This window comes from Xenopus laevis, chromosome 8L (assembly GCF_017654675.1).
Source record: "Xenopus laevis strain J_2021 chromosome 8L, Xenopus_laevis_v10.1, whole genome shotgun sequence".
NCBI lineage: Eukaryota > Metazoa > Chordata > Amphibia > Anura > Pipidae > Xenopus > Xenopus laevis.
In genome coordinates, this window is record NC_054385.1 from 117,288,678 (window position 1) to 117,309,301 (window position 20,624).

Here is a 20,624-nt window from a genome sequence, read left to right on the forward strand (position 1 = left end):
GTTCCATTGTAGCTGCAGTTCCTGCTCCACAACAGGCTCTGACTGAGTCACTGACCTACTGTACCGGCTTTCCCAACATTGCACAGTAAGTACACGTCTCAATGACAGTTTCTGTACTGAAACAAGAGCAAATGCCGTCCATTATAGGAGCCATTCAATTTCAATGCTTATAATTAAATTAAATAAATAAAATGAAGACTAACTGTAAAGATGACTATATGGTTATATATTAAGTATTAGTTTTAAGGTAAACTTATCCTTACCAATACAATACAGATGGGACAAGTATTTGTCCCATCCACTATTAGAGTGAATAAATACAGCCAGAAGGCACCATTATATTGTGTTATAATTGTTAGTATATTATACAATCCACCAGACTTCCTTGAGAACAAATCCCACCGCCAAACAAAAAACTGTCAGGAATTGTATCTGGGGGCCTAGAGGTCCTTAGTTCATGTGATGCCCCCAGAGGGAGACCCTTTTTGACTTCATTGGTATTGAGTCGAGTTAACTTACATATACAACAGCCTTCCAGATACAACTTGCAAATAAATATCCACATACAGATAAAGCCACCATCAGAAAACTGAGATTCATTTAGGATCTCTTGGGATATCATAAAAGTATATGTCAATGGGCCACAAACATGAAAAAAAAAAAACATATGTCTACTTAGAGCTGGTTCCACTGCATTTGCCTCAACAAGTTAAGCCAACTCCATCCATAGACTAATGACTTATGGGAAATATAGTTGTTCCATTGGTAATTTTCTATTACAAGTGTTGGATACAGACTACAAATCCCACAATTCCCATAAGTAGGGAGCTCAGAGTATATAAGGAGGAGCCTGGGTTCCCGTAAGCAGTTCTCTTGGATTCCAACAAGGATACAGCCATTTCTTCCTACTTCTCCTACAGGATCCTCACTCACTGATATACCAGGTAAATATTCATTTTTATCTCTTTATTGGGCTGATGATCTGCACAGCAGAACTGCAACTTTAGATTAGCGTTTCTCATATTTATATCCCAAGATGTGGCTGAACAACTCCCAGCATCCTTAAATCTTTAAATTGTAATTTGGTTGTTTAGAAAATGCTGGGGATTGTAGTCCTGCAACATTACTTTATAGCTAATCCCCCCAAGGTTTAATAACCGTGTTATTTATGCAACTTTACTCTTTAACCTTAAATAAATGAATCTTTAAGTTCAATATATGGATATGTTTAATGGTTATAACTAGAGGAACCACCCCCTCAAAGAGACCAGCAATCAGTTCCCAGTCTGTGTGATGTGGCAAAAAGTCACGTGGCCGACAGTATGATGTAAGCAGAAAACAAAGGATCCTTTAACAGAGAAAGTTCTTTAGCAGATTGTGATTAATAACTGATGGTACATTATAAATAACAGTTAATACATGTTGTTAAGGACCTTCCCCTGAGTTCTGTTGCCCTTGTGCCCTGATACAGGCATTGAACTCCTTGGGGCTCATTTATAAAGTTCTCTGCAGCGCATATTTATTCGCAGATGATTGTATTGCCCATGTTTTTTCCTGAACGCTAACACATTGCACTGCCCGTCTTTTGCGAATTCGCATTGTAAATATATTTTCGCAAATGGCTTGCAAATGAGACGGGTGTTTGCGTGAGTGCGCCCCCTGTGCGAGGTTGTTGTGCGTGAAAATAGCGTTGACAGTAACTTAAATTCGCAAATTACGAAGTTGTTTTGCGAATATTTTCCCCGCCACCAAAGTTGTAGCGTAATTAAAACGCAGAGTGTGCACATAAATATTGGCAAATTTGCGATTTTTGACATATTTAAAAAGCTCTTCTAGACATTCGCATTGTGGAAAAAAAATTGCAATTCTGTTTGCACAATTCAGATTTATAAATGTGACCATGCGCAGGGCAAATGTATTCACTGTGCAAACCAATCTGCCCTGCGTGAAGTTTAGAAATGAGCCCCCTTGTGTTCTAACCATATACTATGTGAACATATATATATAAATTTGGTCACATTGTTAGTACAGGGACCTGTTCCAGAATGTCCGGGACCTGGGCAGTGGCAAAAATAGATGTTACTGGGCCCCACAGCAAAATAATTTGAAGGGCCCTCAAACTCTACAAAGGTTTTACCAATATATATTAAAATTACTCATTAATAAGGGCCTCATGGGGCCCCTATACCTCCTGCGCCCCCCGCAGCCGCAAGGTCTGCTTCCGTTATGCCCCTGGACCTGGGGTTTTCCAGATAAGGGATCTTTCTATAATTTGGATCTCCATGCTTTACTTGTATTAAAACAATCATCTAAACAATAAATAAACCCAATAGTCTGGTTTTGCTTCCAATAAGGATTAATTAAATCTTAGTCAGCATCAAGTACAAGCTACTGTTTTATTATTTCAGAGAAAAAGGAAATAGACTAGACAAATGAATTATTTGATTATATTATTAGGATATTAAGGGATATTAAGGGATACATGAACTTTTATTTTGTTACAACAGTGCCACCTGCTGGTCAGTTTCCCACCAGTCTGACCACCGTAGTCAAGGAAGTTGTCAGGAGAAAGAAAGAGGCTGCTCTGATGTTCTTCTGCTTAGGAAAGGGTTGAGAAAGGTTTCTATTTTTTTCCTAAGCAGAAGAACATCAGAGCAGCCTCTTTCTTTCTTTCTCCTGACAACATCCTTGACTACTTGTTGGTCAGACTGGTGGGAAAATGACCAGCAGGTGGCGCTGTTGTAACAAAATTTATGTATATTAACAGTACATGTTTCATGTTGGAATTTATAAAAAAATAATGAATGTATGTTGCAAAAGTGCTTAGAATAGCCCCCTCGTCGATTTTACATTAACTTATTTTTAAGGTTTACTTATCCTCTTCAAAAGAAGAAGCTACTTTCCTATATTATACATACAGGTATGGTATCCGTTGTCCGGAAACCCATTATGCAGAAAGTTCCAAATTACGGAAAGACTGTCTCCCATAGACTCAAATAGACTCAAATATCAAATAATTAAAATGTTTAAAAAGGATTTCCTTATACTCTATAATAATAAAACAGTAGCTTGTACTTGATCCAAACTAAGATATAATTAGTCCTTATTGGAGGCTAAACCAGCCTATTGGGTTTATTTCATGTTTGAATGATTTTCTAGTAGACTTAAGGTATGAAGATCTAAATTACAGAAAGATCCATTATCCAGAAAGCCCCAAGTCCCAAGCATTCTGAATAACAGGTCCCATACCTGTATATTCAACAGAAATGTTGCCCATCCTATAGTTAAAAGGCAATGGGTGCAGCCATCATGTTCTAATGAACCAACTAGAAGAATCTCATCACAAATGTGAACGACCCCAGACTCTCGGCTGGAGTGTGCCAACTGTGGATTGTTATGTTGTTGCCTTAAGAGAAGAGCCTTTATGGATTTAAAACATAGACATAAAAATGTATGATGGAATTAATTCATGTCTTGTTAAATTAATCTTTTATTTAGGAACATGGAGATACGAGTCCTTTGGCTTTTGCTCTTTGCTGGATCCATGGCACAAGAAGGTAAATAAAGAACAGCAAGTCCAACCAGTTTAATTGACAGAATTATCTTATACTTGCCTTCATCAGTATAGACCTCCTTTTACATGTTCTCTTATGTAACAATATAACTATCATACTAAAAATTTATTTTAACATTATCTTCCCCTTCAAGAGTAATTTGTAGGTTGTTTCTTTTTTGGCTGTAAGGTTTCTAACGGTATTTTCTTGTTTTTTTCCCCCCAACAAAATGTTAATCCCCCCACTAGACATGGATAGAAATGTCTTCCTCTTCCCCAAAAGGTCTGTCAATGATTATGTGGTTCTGACCCCAATGATGACTGGGCCTTTAAATAAACTCACCGTTTGCTTGAGGAGCTACACAGAAGATGGAAAAAACGCCCTAATGAGTGTGGGCACCACAGAGTCACAGATTCGCGATAAGCTTGTTATTTACCAGGATTCAATAGGATATAATCCACAATACTTTGTCAATATTGCTATAAATAGTTTTTCGTCAGCGTCTATTCGAACAAACACAGATATTCTGAAGTGGATACACAGGTGTGTGACCTGGGACTCTGGAGTTCTACAGCTTTGGGTTAATGGAAAAGTCTCCCCTCGCAGAGTACTGCAGGGCGGCAGTATTGATCTCCAGGATGGTATTTCCCTGGGTCAGATATTAAAGAATCCTGGGTTTGGGTGGAATCAAATGCAGGGTAATTATAGGAATCAGTGGAATTTTGAATTTTCCTTCCAAGGGGAAATAACTGATGTTCATATGTGGAATGAGGCTTTGTCTCCTGAGACCATAAGGCAGGTTCTGCTAAATAATAGGGATATCAATGGCAATGTCATTAACTGGAGGTCTCTGAACTACACTATTAAAGGAGATGTCATTGTCCAACCCAAACTCCAGTGTAGATATGGCAGTGATCCTGACAGCTCACACTATCAGTGCTCTATGGATTAATGGGTCTGATAAAGCAGATAGAACAACGGCTTTTGATTGTTTTAAGGGAAATAGAATAATAAAATGATTTATTGCTTTTGAGAAGAGTGGCTTATCTAGTCAGAGACAAGACTGAAATTAGAGAAGAAAAGGCCCCTGATCCATCTGATGTGGGTGATGACTGCCAACCAGCAGCCCTCTAGCAGCCTTTGCCATACAATCATTTATCTTCCGTAATATTATGATCTTCCCTTAGGGCAGAGACACACGTGGAGATTCGGGGAGATTCAGACGCCTGGCAACAAATGGCCTCTTCTTCGGGCGACTAATCTCCCCGCAATGCCTTCCCGCCGGCTAGAATCTAAATCGCCAGTGGGATGTCACTCAGAGCACTTAATTTTCCAAAATCGGCCATAGTTGCGCTCCGAGTGCCATCCTGCTGGCGATTTCGATTCTAGCCAGTGGGAAGGCATTGCGGGGAGATTAGTCGCCCGAAGAAGAGGCCATTTGTCACTGGGCGACTAATCTCCCAGAATCTCAGCGCGTGTCTCTGCCCTAAAGGCCCCTGTGATTGTGAGGTCCCCATGACACATTGCTTTCCTTTCCTATCCTTAAACCAACCCAATGTTGGTTTAAGGATAGGAAAGGACCTCAGAATTTGTAGTTTTGCATTCAAATGAGAGTTTCGCCTGCCCTGCGTACAGATAATGCTTTGGGTGGAATCAAAGCCAGGACCCCAGCATAAAGAGGGGGCAAAGACACTTCTTCTCACATTGTGCCGTGTATATGCCAAGGGAATAAAACATATTATATATGCGGCATGAGGCATATCGTACAATGTATATATATACCTGCTGCTTTTATCATAATGTGTATTTCATTATTAATTATCCTTTGCACCATGTAACACTATATTGTATCAGCACAATGACATGATATATGGTCATATTAAGGAAATGTAACAATATACTCATTTACCAATAAAATAGCATTAAATGAGTATTGTCAGCAGTGATTTATTTCCCTTGTTACACACAAGCTGCTGGTGTCTCTCTGATGAGCAAAACATTGCAATATTGTAGGTTCTTTTGTAGCTGCAGTTTCTGCTCCACGACGGGCGCTGAGTCTGAGTCTGTACCGGCTTTACCAACATTGCACAGTAAGTACAAGTCTCACCAACAGTTTTGTTGATACAGCAGCAACAGTTCATTATTGGGGCCACATAAGTTCAACCGCAGTTTAGTTGCTAGGATTTATATTTCCTTGTAAACAGGCAGAACGGAGGGTACATGGTAGAGGGTCTGGCAAGAAAGATAAAAACAACTGTATTTAGAATAGGTCCCTCTATTATAACATAGTAAATGTTTATTTTAATGTGAAGTTATCCCTATAAAGTTCACTATGCAGTTCAATGTCCCTGCATTGCACTATTGCAGGCTGTATGCTCTGATCCCAAATTAAATATGTCATTTATTCTTTTGCCGCTAGAGGGTAGCAAAGTGGCGTCAGGTTCACACATCAGTGTGATCTGTTTTTCATGCCATGATATCACATAGAATATCTTCTTATTTTATAATAGGGATACAAGTCTAAAATTGATATGTAGGTGACATTTGCCCTGGGATTCCTCCATCAGATGTAAATAAACACAGCAAGAAGTACATAGGACATGTCCTGTGCAATATACATTACCATAAAATGACTTCTGACTTGTAGCCCACCAGTCATTGTAAAATATTCTTTCCTAGAGTCACGCCAAAGCAAACCAGTAGTGTGTTGTTAATTGTAGTTGAACAATAGATGGAGGCCTGTAAAGTGGACATTCTTCATTTATAGAATTTTTCCCCACACAGAGGGAAACCTTTCTGACTTCACTAATGAGCCTCCAGAGAAATAGATAAAATATTAATATTTATAGTCATTTACAGCCACCTCGCAAAATCAAATTGGCCTGAAGGTGTTACATACAAGGCAGCGATATATCATTTGCACTTTTATCAACATTCCAACAGGCCTTTCTAACACTATGGGCCCAAGTCACATGCCCCCCCCTCTCTCTCTCTCTCTCTCTCTCTCTCTCTCTCTCTCTCTCTCCCTCCCTCTCTCTCTCTCTCTCTCCCTCTCTCTCTCTCTCTCTCTCTCTCTCTCTCTCTCTCTAATTTAATTACAGTAAATATAATGTCAACTTAAATAAAGCTTTTTTTTTTAATTATTGAAAGAAATCTCCGTGAAAATCATTGTTGATATTTAAATAAAGTACATTGCAAAGTTGAAATCTTTTTTTTGTATTCTTTGGGTGAACATCACTTTTAAAGGGGTGGTTCACTTTTAAATCACCTGTTATTCTGTGTTACCTAATTTATTTATTTTAGGTAACTTAATCTCCCTAATCTCGAGAATTTGCAATTTCAGTAATCTGGTTGCTAGGGTCCCAAATTGCCCTAGCAACCATGCCTTTTACTTGTCTTTCTATTTAGTCCCTCTTCTAATATTATAGTCCCTTATTCAAACCAATGTTTGGTTGCTAGAGTAATTTGGCCCCAGCAACCAGGCTGCTGAAATTACAAACTGGAGAGCTGCTGAATAAAAAGATAAAGCAAACTTAAAAAACACAAATAATAAAAAAATTAAAACCAATTGCAAATTGTCTCAGAATATCACTCTCTACATCAGTCTCAAAATTAATTTAAAGAGTAACTATCGCGAAAATTAAAATTTAATATAAGCTTCATTATACTGAAATAAGAAATTCTCTAAATATAATCAATTAAAAATTCTGAACCGTTGCTGAAATATCCAAGTAACTCTTCACTCTCCCCCTCTCAGCATATTTTTCTCTGTATTCTCCCTTCATGCAGCAGTTGGGTGTCGGATATTCAGTAACAAGTAGATCCAATATATCTTATATATGATAAGATATTATAGGGGGGCTCCTTTTGCCTAGAAGATGTATTAGAGCTCATTCTATTAAAATCACCAGAAACCCTGCCTCTCTACATGCAGAATTTGTGCAAAAGGCAGTTATTTTGTTAGATTTTGTTTGTACTGAAATCAGTTATTTAAGTGAGTGCTAATTCATCTGCTAGGCAGGCCCGGATTTGTGGCGAGGCCACCAAGGCCCAGGCCTAGGGTGGCAAGATTTTAGGGGGCGACATGCTGTCCCACCACACCCTCGTTGGTTCTGAAACAATGGGGATGCGCAGGAGATAAAATCATTTTTTAAATTTCCTGTGCCCAAATCCCCATTGCTCCAGTCCCAATGATGAAAATTCGAGCTTGTTTTTTCAAGTTGTATTTTTTTTGGTTAAAAAAAACTTCATTTGAGGTTTTTTTTAACACACCTTACTGGAAATCCTTTTTTTCTTTTTCCTTTTAATTGTTCCATCACTTTTCAATAAAAGTAAACATAAATTGATCGGTATCACTTATAGAGTAAACATACAATATAGTATAGTGGATTAAGCCTTATAGCAGCTTAGTGACAAGTTGACAGTGGGAGAATGAACATTTTTTTATTGTGAAGCAGTATATAAGGAATTACGCTCTATTCAATCATTGAGTTAAATTCATCCTTAAATGACCAAACAGTAAAATCATAACTTCATTTTGTAAGGGTTATGGGGACAGATTTATTATGGGTTCAAACCTGAGAATCACATTGGGGGTCTACCATCTTCAGAAAATGCAGCATTATTGCATTATACCATGAAATCAGTGCTGCCTTTTGGGTTTCTGCCTTTTTCTTTAAAACATTTTCTGCCGAATTGAAGGGGAGGTGGGACCATTGGGGGGTGGAGCAACACAAGTGAGGGGATTGAATCAAAAGGGGATGGGTCAGGTAGGGATTTGGTGGATAGAGCAGGGAGGATAGAGGCTGAGCAGGGGGTCGGAGAACAGAAAATTATAAATTTGCCAGTAAGTACATTAAATACCTGCCTTGGTCCTGGGTGGTAACTTACCAGCTACTGTAGCTTAGCAAGAAACCATCTGGGTGTCAGCCATAGTTTTAAATTAAAACATCTAAATGGAAAGTACAATAAAGAATGGTCCTATGAAGAACTATATGGGCTATGTTGGGTTGCTGGGATTGACAAAAACACTGTATCCAAAGGGTGTGAGGGTCTCCAAAAATAAAGAGACAAATGTAAAAAGTAGAAAAAATTATTAGGACATGAAGACCTAACGCGTTTCGTGCCTATAGGGGCACTTACTCATAGGCTGACTCCTCCTAAAGGTCTACTAGTAGATTGTGATTTACTATTTGGGAACCCCTGATGGAGACAGGTGTATTCTAGTTACTAGTATTCAGTTGGGCCTTATAAACTGTAGCTTTTGAATTCTTTAGCTTCATGTTCTATTGCCCTCCAGGAATTGATGTTGCTAGTGTCCCATTAAACCATACAGTGGTTTGAAACAGACAGTGACTATGAGAGGGTTTGCTGGTGACTTAGACATCATATGTTTCTGTTTGGAGTGAGACAGATAGATAGGCAAGTAGTTCCAAAACCACAAAACATCTAAAATATATTGACCATTTACCAACTGTAAATTTTTTTAGAAACTATATTTGAATGTTCATTATACTAAAAGCACAGGGAAGTGCCCCTTTTAGCAAATCTTGAAGGAATAAAAATTGACCGTGGTATAGTTAGACTAGCACTGATGGTATGAGTTAAACATATAAGTCCAAGACTTGCACTGAAGTTTTAAATCAAGGAAGACCCCACCTTTGCTTTCATAGTTCAGCGATTTCCAGCTTATTATATTCCCAGTCACATCCTTGCTATTAAGCAAGAGCTTCTCTATGTCAGGTGGTGTCAGAACATAATCCCACAAGTTGACATCACTCATTTCACCCACAAAGGACTGTTTGGGATCAAAACCACCACCAAAGTTGTCCTGCTCTTGCCCCAAGATGATGCTGGTCTTCTCATTGATGGTGAAGCCTTTCTTAGAAATCTTTCGTGGGAACAGTTTACCATTGAGCCAAAGCTGAATTATTCCTGTCTCTGAATCCCAGGTCACACAGGTGTGCTTCCAGTCCAGAACTTCTGCACCTGTACTGATCATGGTTTCTTCATTGTCCACATAAACATAGTAGGCTTTTGATGGCGACGAGACAATGACGAAGGTGTTATAATTCCCAGATCCAGTAGTGGCCACTGAGAAGAGTGGATAACTTCTGGTAAGATCACTGTAGGACTGTAGACATAGGGTAAGCTTGTCTAGGGATTTTACCACCGATGGCTTTAGGATCACATATGAAGTGGAGGTCTCTTTTGGAAAGAGGAACACATTTCTGCCCATATCTGGTAAACATAAGTCCAAAAAAAAATGATTGTGTTGGACAAGTGAAATTATAGCCTGACATGATTCACAACAATGCTAAGGCATGCAGTAGTATTTGGCAGCAAGCTTATTGGTTTGAAAATGTCACACCTATACTATTCATATTAAATATAACAGAGGACATCCTTGACCATATAAAGGTACAAGGCTTTTATACAGGTCATAGAACTCCAAAGACCTTTGTGACTACTGATATCTGTAGATTTTATTATAGATATATTTTCTGCCTCTGATCTAAGGTTATTGTACAGTATAACAGCTAAGAGGGAATAAGGGATGAGCCTAGGCTTTTTTGGGGCTTTGTTGACTTTAAGAAAGGAGCAACAAGGGTCAAGGCTGATTGTCGGGTGCTCAGATCAAAGATTCCCTATAGCAGAACATGAGTTCATCGTCCAACATTTCTATCATTTTTAAAAAGTTAAAAGATCTTATCATCTGGCCTTATTGTAGCTTTGGCTCAAGAACCTATAGTGGTGTTACTTGATGTTACTGGATCTTGCAAAAAACTGCATATTATTAGGACCCCACTAAACTCCTGGACCCCTCTGCAGGCTCATGGTTTGCTTCCTATACATGGGTTGTATATGGTTTGTATGGTTGGCCACCCTTAGGAGCTCTGGTACAAGGAGGAGTATGATTTACTAGATACAACTAAAAGCACAGCTTGAACAATTAGGTGATATTTGGGCAGGGGAGTCTAACTAACATATTCTTTTATCATGCTTCTGCCTTGGGCTACAGGCTACAGGCTCTGCAAAGTGGGAAGCATCTAAGTGCTTAGAACCTCAATTTTACATCCCCTGATTTTAAGTCTTCCCTTATTTTACATTGTTCTTTTGTGGTCCCACCTATATATTATGCAGAATACATTTCCCTGATTTTACGTTTTCCTGGATTTTACACCATTTTTTTTCTGGTCCCCTGAAAAACGTAAGTTCTACTGTATTACTGTTTATCACATCGTAAGGGGTAAAAATGACTAGTTTTATAATGGTGGCCCTGGTATGTACAGCAGTGCAATAATGCAGAGAAGCGATGCACAGCAGACAGCATACATGTTACAGTATATGTAGCAATACTATTTATTAAAATATATTGTCCATGCACTTACCTTGTTGTGCCAGAGATCCGGTGAGAAATACAACACAGAGCCAAATTGCCTCCATTGCTCTTCAGAAGGGGCAGTATCATGAAATGCCAAATCCCTGAGCTTTAGCTGTGAAACCCAATAGGAATTATTAGAGTATTAATCATTATTAGTGCTACGCAATATGTTGGCGCTATATAAATACATGTTAATAATAATAATATTATAATAAATGCACCTGGCACAAATTTCCACGTTTCGCTGCCGGCGTCAATTTCCAATTTCCGCTATTTTTTCAATATGTTTCGCTCGAATTGCTAGATTTTTTCATGAAAACATTAGAATTGTGCGATTTTATAGTGAAAACGTTCGAATTACTCGATTTTTTGGTGAAACCGCTCGATTTGCTCGATTTTAATGAAAACATTCAAATTGCTCAATTTTTTTTAGTGAAAACATTCAAATTGTTTAATTTTTTAGTGAAAGCGTTCAAATTGCTCGATTTTTTTGTGAAACGTTCGAATTTCACGATTTTTTTCATGAACTTTCAAATTTCACGTTTTTTCGCAAATTTTAAAGGAGAAATTCGCTCCTCACTAATCATTATCATTCATTCCAGATTATAGGGCCATTAAAGTGATACTGACACTAAAAATTCCAATTATTAATCGGTAACACGGAACAGAGAAACGATAAATGTATTGTGTTCCAGCTAGATTGCATAAAATTGACCCTGTTTGTGATCCACATTGTTTTAGGGGCTGTAAATAAAGGGGAACTATGGCCCATACAGTATATGGCGGGACTGTAAAATTAAGTCTAGATATTGGAACTCTGTAACATATTTTATTTCCAGAGTATTGCGTGTTAATTTTGGTAAAGACCCCTTGGTTAAGTTATTAGGAAAAAAGTCAAAATATTTTTCTAGTGCCGCATATAAACTTTGTCAACACATTCTCATGGCAGCCAGGCAGATTATTGCGACTCACTGGAAAAAATCTAACTTGCCTCCGACCTCTTTCAAAGCTTAGATAATAGATAAAGCTTCTAATGAAAAGCTTAGTTATATGTTGCAGAATGATATGGAGGCATATTATAACATTTGGATGAGAATGATATGTTGCTGTTTTCAGCATTACATGTGTAAAGTCTATATAATAGCATAGAGGATGGAGGGGTTGGAATAGAACTGTATATATTGAGAGAGGTTAATATAGAGCTCTATACAGGTCATCAGTAGTGATGGGCGAATTTATTCGCCAGGCGCGAATTTGCGGCGAATTTGCGTGATTCGCCGCCAGCGAATAAATTCGCGAAACGCCCGAGAAAATTTGCGGCAAAAATTCGCCGGCATCAAAAAATTTTTATGAAAAAATGGACGCTGGCGTCAAAAACGGGCGCCAGCGTCAAAAACGGGCGCCACAAATTTTTCACCGTTTCGCGAATTTCGCAAATTTTTCGGCGAAGCGAAACGCCGCTAATTCGCCAATCACTAGTCATCAGCAGAAAATACCAAAGTTCCCTCTTGCCTTGTATAGCAGTTTTAGGTATAAATTACCCACTGGTGAATTCTCTTTTCACTTTTTTTGCAAATACACTCCTTTATCCTGACTTTTAATTTTATCTTTATTGGCAAGATAATAAAGTTGGGAACCTATCTGTATTGACCCCAACCAGGGTCGGACTGGGGGGCCCAGGGCTCACTGGGGCTGCTGCTTCAGGGCCCCCCCCACCCCAGCAGCGAAGACACCTCGCGGCTCCCCGCACTGCAACCCCCCTCCACCCCTGCGCCTACCTTTTTTTCCTGTTCACGGCGGCAACCAGGAGCCGGAAGGGAGTTCACAGAGCAGCAGTAAAAGTGGTCTGGGCTGGCGGGCCCACAAGGGTCGGGGGCCCACCGAGTTTTTTCACATTGTCTCACCGGCCTAACTAATCTAATCACATTTTAACAAAATAATTACCTTTTTCTCTGTGATGATAAAACAGTAGCTTGTACTTGATCCCATCGAAGTTATAATTAATCCTTACTGGAAGCAAAACCAGCCTATTGGGTTTATTTAATGTTTACATGATTTTCTAGTAGACTTAAGATACAGAGATCCAAATTATGAAAAAGTGCCTTATCCAGAAAACCCCAGGTCCAGAGAATTATAGATAACAGGTCCCATCCCAATCATGTCGGTTTCTTTCTTCTACTTTCAGATAGAGATTTCTATAGTCACAGAAATATGTCTTGGTGTAAATAAACCCATAATTGTTACCCACCCTACATAATAGAAGTATTTACCTGTATTTCTCCTGTACACTGACTGTGATGAAGTTTCCCTTTCTGCTGCCCAGACCCGGTAATGACCCAGAGTATAAAAGCTTAAATAGACACTCAGGCAGGAACAGCCCCTATTGTTTCCCATATCAGTGAATCCTGTATGTTTTCTCACAGGAAAACATGTTTAGTACACAGTCATTAATCTGATAACCCCAGTGTTCTGTACATTGTGTGCTCTTCACACTGCCTTAAGAAAGAAAGGAAAGGATTTCCAACAGTTTTAATCATAATTGCACAAACAAAACAAGAACATAACTATACACATCCAGTGGTTTTCTGTTTCACTGATGAACCGTAACCAGTTCTAAGGGCAGAGTCCAATTTTAATACCATTATCCCCAATACAGTTTTGTCATGGCTAAAGATGGGACATATATATCTGAAACTAATGTTCATACGAATGAACTCCCCCCGGTAACAGGGTTTCACTAACTATCTTTATTAAAGTGTCTCGTAAAACTACAGTACACACAAGGGTAAAATTGATTATAAAAGGGAGAAGAGAAAAGACAAAGAACCTTGTTTTGTGACTGCGAGTTGCCTTCAACATTTAAAATCAACCCTCACTTCTATAGACCGTATGTCAATTGACTTAGTGACCAACTTTTTCACTTAGTTTATTCACCAATCAGTTAATATGTATGTATAAAATTCACACCTTGTGCCAATAAATATAAAGTGCTTGTGCTTAAATAAATACAACCAATAAAATATTGATTGTCACTACACCGGCTCTGTGTATATTTTATCAATTAATAATTCTATAATAAAGCTAATACCAATTAATTAATACAGATTCTTAGTATTATATCAGCTACCTAATAAATTATAATTGATTAATTTAAGTTATAAAGTGCCTGTGCTGCAGTGGTTGGTAAAAAACCTCTTAATTCATATTTATCATAATAATTAAGGTTATGAATACAAAAAGTGACCAGTGCTAATGATACGTTGTTTTTTTTTAAAAAATATTGAGCAAAATTAAAAATAAATTAATGCTTCTCAGTTGCAGATTAACTCAACCGCTCCTTGAGAATAAGTGAGGAATTAAGACCTTAGGAGCACCACAAAGTGGAAGAACTCAGAAACTGAAGGGCTGCGGTCTCCTTTGTTAATCTTTTCTATCTAAGAAGAGAGGCTGTTTAACTCTGAAAAACCGCAGGCCATTCAGTTCATGGAGAGAAAACAGATTTAAGGTAAAGTTTGCAGGAAAGATACCTGTTTGTTTAAAAAGGTGCAATTTCTATTCACCGAGGTGAAATAATTAATAAAAGCAAATCGAGAGTCAAATCTTGCTCTAACGCGCGTTTCGCCACAGCTTTCTCAAAAGGCAAGTAGGAATGAACTCCCCCCACCAACTACCACTTAAAGATCCCGCTAGTGATGGGCAAATAAATTCGTCAAGCATGGATTCACAAGAATTTCTGCGAAACTGCGGCTACACACATAAAAATTGTCCCGCGCATAAAAATGGAAGCGTATCAAAATTATTTGGACGCCCATTGACTTCAATGTTTTTCACGAATTTTCACCATTTTGCAAATTTTTGCGCCATTTTGCTAATTATTTGGCAAAGCGAAACGGGACAGATTCGCCCATCATTAGATGCCACTGACTTCCAGACAAACTGTGCAAAACTGCATTTCACCCTAAAATGCTCAGGATAGAAAAATATTCACACATTCACTTCTGTGAGGTTCCAACTCAGATCACATTGTAGGGAGTTCTCCATCCATTTGTGTACACAGTTGTTCCCTTAAAGGGGTTGTTCACCTTTAAATTTATGATGTAGAGAGCGATATACAAAGACAACTTGCAGTTGGTTTTAATTTTTTTATTATTTGTGGTTTTTAAGTTATTTAGCTTTTTATTCAGCAGCTCTCCAATATGTAATTTCAGCAGTCTGGTTGCTAGAGTCCAAATCAAAGTACTGATTTGAATAAGAGACTGAAATATGAATAGTAGAGGGTCTGAACTCAAATAAAATTTACTAATAGACTTACAGAGCATTTGTTTTTTTTGTTTTTTTAGATGGGGTCATTGACCCCCTTTTGAAAGCTAGAAAGACTCAGAAGTAAAAGGCATACAATTCAAAAACTATTAAAAAAATAAATAATGAAGGCCAATTGAAAAATGCCTAGAATTAGCCATTCTATAACATACTAAGGGGCCCATTTACTTAGCTCGAGTGAAGGAATAGAATAAGAAAAACTTTGAATTTCGAAGTTTCCAATTTTTTGGCTACTTCGACCATCGAATAGCTGTTTCAAAGAAAAATCGTTCGATCAATGGATTAAAATCCGTCGAATAGAGCGATTCGAAGGATTTAATCGTTTGATCGAACGAACAAATTGTTCAATCGTTCAATTGTTCGATCAAACTATTTGCGGTAAATCCTTTGACTTCGATATTCGAAGGATTTCAATTCGGCAGTCGAATATCGAGGGTTAATTAACCCTCGATATTCGACCATAAGTAAATTTGCCCCCTCAAGTTAACTTAATGATGGAGCACCCCTGAAATTCTAAAGAAGGGGGTGATATTTTAGTGGACTGTTAAAAAGTGGGAGTTCTTTTCTTCAAAAATTCGATACTGAAATCGTGAACTGAACTGGTTGGTTTGTATAAGTTCTTAACCAAGAGCAAATGCCCCCGAGGGCTAAACATTTAGGGACAGATTTATCAAGGGTCGAAGTGGATTCGAGTGAATTTTTGAAGTTCAAAAAGTTCGAATTTCTAAGTAAATTTTTGGGCACTTCGACCATCAAATAGGCTACTACGACTTCGACTTCGATTTGAAGTAAAATCGTTCGAATATTCGATTATTCGATAATCGAAGAACTGTCTCTTTAAAAAAAACTTCGAATTCAATAGTTCACCAAATTAAACCTGCCGAAGTGCTATGTTAGCCTATGGGGACCTTCTAATGCATTTTTCTATGTTTTTTGTAGTCAAAATAAATTTGTTAGATCGATCGCTGAAATCCATCGAACGATTTTACTTTGACTGTAAAACTGTCAAATTCGGTAAAAAAAACTTCGACTTCGATATTCGAAGTCGAAGTCGAAGTATAGCCATTCGATGGTCGAATTTCGAAGTATATTTCACTTCGAAATTTGACCTTTGATAAATCTGCCCCGTACTGTAATTGGCGGAAAATTAAATCATGGTGTCCTAGATAAGTGTAGCATAGGGGTTTTTTTTCTATAATTGATTTTATAAAGGATTTACAATATATATATCTGCTTTGATAAAAATTAAATCTTGGGTTTGAGTCATGTAAAAGCTGCAGCTTTTGGGACAGCTATTGTCCAATGTTCAAGGTACAAAGTCTTTGTTCTATGTTATTGTTGGGTAAAAAGTAAACCCAGGTATTGTTACTCAGCAAATGTCCTTGGAATAAACAAGCAAAGATAGAAGATAGACAATAAACTATTTAGACAACTTATTTGAGTGACAAATAAGACCTGGTACAAAGTTAATACATTGACAGTTTGTACACATTATTGCGCAAAGTCAGCACTTGGAGTTGGGGGTGTTTCTCAGAACTCTTGTATAAAAAGGAGTCTCTACTTTGTGCCAGGAGCTTCTCCTCGGAATCCTGAACGATTGCCAGAACATTTGGATCATCTCTTGGTTGTCGGGAACCTGAAGGTCATGCGCTTAACATTGTCGATATGTGTTGAATTAATGCAGTACCTTCTGTTACTAACATCTCCCAAGCACCTGTTGCTTTTTTGGTTAATTTTACTGTTAGTCAAGCAAGCTGCACTATGATTGGAGAAGTCATACAGAGAAAGGCCACATCAGAGGCCTAAATTAAAAACATTAAAAAGTAGAACAATTGTCACTAGTAATCCTTCTCTCATCCTATTACATGGGTGGTGCTCCCATCTCTTAACATTAATCACCATCACGAAAAAAGAAAAAAAAGAAAGGAGATATGGGTAACTTGCATAATTTTTAAAAAACTTTTTGAAAAACGTCATTTATTTTGCAGTAGTATGTACAAGCATCCCCCACCATACCAAAACATTAAAGCCCCACTCATGAGATCTTGATATAGTAATACACACATAGGAGCAAATTCCATGAGCGGCGCAAATTTGCTAGCGACCGCTTTGCCCACTTCGCCAGGCGTAAATTCGCCAGGAAAAAGCTTTTTTGAGGAACTCCTATCTACTCTATTGCACTTCGCCTGGTCTTAGGTGGCGAAGGCAAGTCTGGCGCAAAAGGTAACGTTCAGTAGAATCCGCATCTTACTGAATTTACGTCCTTCCCCAGAGTGAAAATTCCCCTGGCGTTAGAGTGTGAAGCAACGCTAGCGTCTATCTCCTTCGCTAGTGAAGTGACGCCTGCGCCCGTTAGGGAATCTGTGTAGTTACGAAATTACATCACGCTTGCGAATTTTCACTAGCATTAGTCACTTCGCCCATAGAGAGAAAAAGCTTGTACAGGTATGGGACCTGTTATCCAGAATGCTCAGGACCTGAAGTTTTCTGGATAATGGATCTTTCTGTAATTTGGAACTTCATACCATAAGTCTATTAGAAAATCATGTAAATATTAAATAAACCCAATAGGCTGGTTTTGCTTCCAATAAGGATTAATTATATCTTAGTTGGGATCAAGTACAAGCAACTTTTTTATTATTACAGCGAAAAAGGAATAATTTAAAAAAATTGGCATAAATTCGATAAAATAGAGTATATGGGAGACGGGAGTCCTGCGCGGAACAAATTTGTTAAACCCAAACACTACCCGCACCCCTTACCCGGACCCGCATACTTAGCCGATTGAACCCGCTACTGACCCGCAAGTACCTTATCCGCAACCCGATACACGACCCTCTGACCATCAAGAAACAGGAAGTGCTGTCATTGTAAACTGGAAGTGACATCATCAGAAATAGGTGTGATCAGAAAAAAAGTAGTAAAACAGGAAGTGTTGTCATTGTAAACCGGAAGTGACATCCTTAGAAGTAGGTGTGATCATAAAAAAAGGAGTAAAACAGGAAGTGTTGTCATTGTAAACCGCAAGTGACATCCTTAGAAGTAGGTGTGATCATAAAAGAGGAGTAAAACATGCTATTGAGAAGGCCCATGACCCGACCCGCAACCCACAAACCCCAAGAACCACCGACCTGTATCTATACCTGCTCCCGAAACTTCTACCTGCAAGCCACAATGTACCGCAGGTTTTTGTGGGTAACCTGACCTGCTGCTGGACTCTAACGGGCATTCCATAATACAGAGATTTCTGGATAACGGGTTTCCAGATAACAGACCCATTACCTGTGCAGCCATTCTATAATAGAATACAATGTCCATATGCATATTATGTCAGCATTCATGTGCACAGTTCAGGATTCTTTCACCTATTTATTCAAGTAAACACAAATTCCAAATATAACAGAACCAGGGCTTTGCAGGAATGCAAGAAGCTTTTTGTGCGGTTAAAAGTACCAGCGCAGTGCTTGTCAGTAACTGAGTCAGTTGTTTATTTTTTTAAGGTGCCAAACGATTTGGATGGGCTTAGCCTCCCCTAACCTTGTTGAAAATCCACCCATCAGTGTTACCCTGCTGCTTAGAAACGTAGCCATTTTTCCTGTTGTAAGCTATAGTAAAATGAGTGGCACCATTACCCTAACTATGAGCTTTACCCCTATAGTTGCTCCTATAATTCTCAGGGGGTGAGCCCTCGCAACAGTGTGGAGGCAGGGTATAATACATTGTAAGCTGTATACTTTCAAAGAATGGATGCCAGCGGTTCTTGAACATTAACCAGAATTGATTTATTAGAATAAATCCACATAGGAGAATATAGCAACAATACAGAATATAGTCATTGAGCAGTCAGTACATACTCACAGTGAAGGCCATTGGCATAGAATTCCCTTAAATATAAATGATAGAGGGGTGTATGCATTCCACCCAGAGTTTCTCCTGTTTCCTCTGATGACACCTCTTAAGTGGAACCCAGGTGGGAATCTATCTAGTCCCTATAACCCAGGAGAGCCCATACTTTACTAATACAAGGTCTATTTTAAGTGATCCCATGATGTCCCATCATGATCTATAATCTACATCTATAAAAGCATTGTTAGCATCCTGTTCCACTGAAAATATTCCTTACATACTAATTTATGGGAAAATGTATATTATTATATTTAACAAACAACTATTTCTTATGTAACTTTTAGGGATGTAGCGAACGTCGGAAAAAAAGTTCGCGAACATATTCGCGAACTTGCGCAAAAATGCGAGCGGTTCGCGAACGGTTCGCGAACCCCATAGACTTCAATGGGAAGGCGAACTTTAACATCTAGAAAAGACATTTCTGGCCAGAAAAATGATTTTAAAGTTGTTTAAAGGGTGCAACGACCTGGACAGTGGCATGCCAGAGGGGGATCAAGGGCAAAAATGTATCTGAAAAATCTGCCTGTGTGTGCTTGGAAGAGATAGTGTAGGGGGAGAGCTGTTAGTGATTTCAGGGACAGATGATAGTAAGTTTGCTGGCTAGTAATCTGCTTGATACTGCTCTGTATTGGAGGGACAGAAGTCTGCAGGGATTTGAGGGACATTTTAGCTTAGGTAGCTTTGCTGGCTAGTAATCTACTGTTCTCTTTAAACAACTGCCATACGTTGACCTTGTAGGCATTGTTTGCCCAGTTTTTTTGGATGCAGCCACTGAAGCACAGTTGCCAGAAAAAATATGCCATATAAATGCTGAAAATAGTCATTTTTCGCCATACGTTGACCTTGTAGACATTGTTTGCCCAGTTTTTTTGGACGCAGCCACTGAAGCACAGTTGCCAGAAAAAATATGCCATATAAATGCTGAAAATAGTCATTTTTTGCCATATACGTTGAGTCAACGTATGGCAAAAAATGACTATTTTCAGCATTTATATGGCATATTTTTTCTGGCCTCTGTGCTTCAGTGGCTGCGGCCAAAAAAACTGGGCAAACAATGCCTACAAGGTCAACGTCGTTGGCGTGCAGTAACCCTCCGAGATCCACCCCTCATTCATTTTAATAAAGGTCAGGTAATCGACACTTTTGTGACCTAGGTTGAAGAAAACACTGTGCAAATAATGCCTACAAGGTCAACGTATACACTACTACAGCGGTGGATACGGATTACGTAAAATATATGAATGCTGCTTGAAAAAAGTCACTCCGGTGTTTTTTCTGGAGACGGTAATATTATGGATATTTAGACAGAATGTGAACAAGGTCACACAGCTAGATGGCGGGTTGAAGAAAACAGTGTGCAAATAATGCCTACAGGGCAAATAATGCCTAAAAGGTCAACTTATACACTACTACAGCGGTAGTAAAATAAAAAAAAGTAAAATAAAAAAAAATGAATATTA

At 38.5% G+C, this 20,624-nt stretch overlaps 2 protein-coding genes across 2 annotated transcripts; one reads left to right on the top strand and one right to left on the bottom strand.

The window, feature by feature from the left end:
* Positions 1-71: 71 nt before the first annotated feature.
* Positions 72-5,485, top strand: LOC108699331 (C-reactive protein-like). Its single transcript, XM_018231344.2, has 3 exons — positions 72-944; positions 3,499-3,557; positions 3,803-5,485. Exons 2-3 carry the CDS (start codon positions 3,503-3,505, stop codon positions 4,504-4,506), a joined length of 759 nt encoding a protein of 252 aa, XP_018086833.1. The 5' UTR covers positions 72-944; positions 3,499-3,502; the 3' UTR covers positions 4,507-5,485.
* A 2,496-nt stretch (positions 5,486-7,981) lies between these two features.
* On the bottom strand, positions 7,982-13,309 carry XB5856184.L (provisional ortholog of C-reactive protein L homeolog). The gene is made up of 3 exons (XM_018231346.2): positions 13,209-13,309; positions 10,946-11,050; positions 7,982-9,794 (listed from the first exon to the last, which is right to left on the bottom strand). The coding sequence occupies exons 2-3, from the start codon at positions 10,998-11,000 to the stop codon at positions 9,139-9,141; spliced, it is 711 nt and encodes a 236-aa protein (XP_018086835.1). The 5' UTR covers positions 11,001-11,050; positions 13,209-13,309; the 3' UTR covers positions 7,982-9,138.
* Between the last annotated feature and the right edge of the window lie 7,315 nt (positions 13,310-20,624).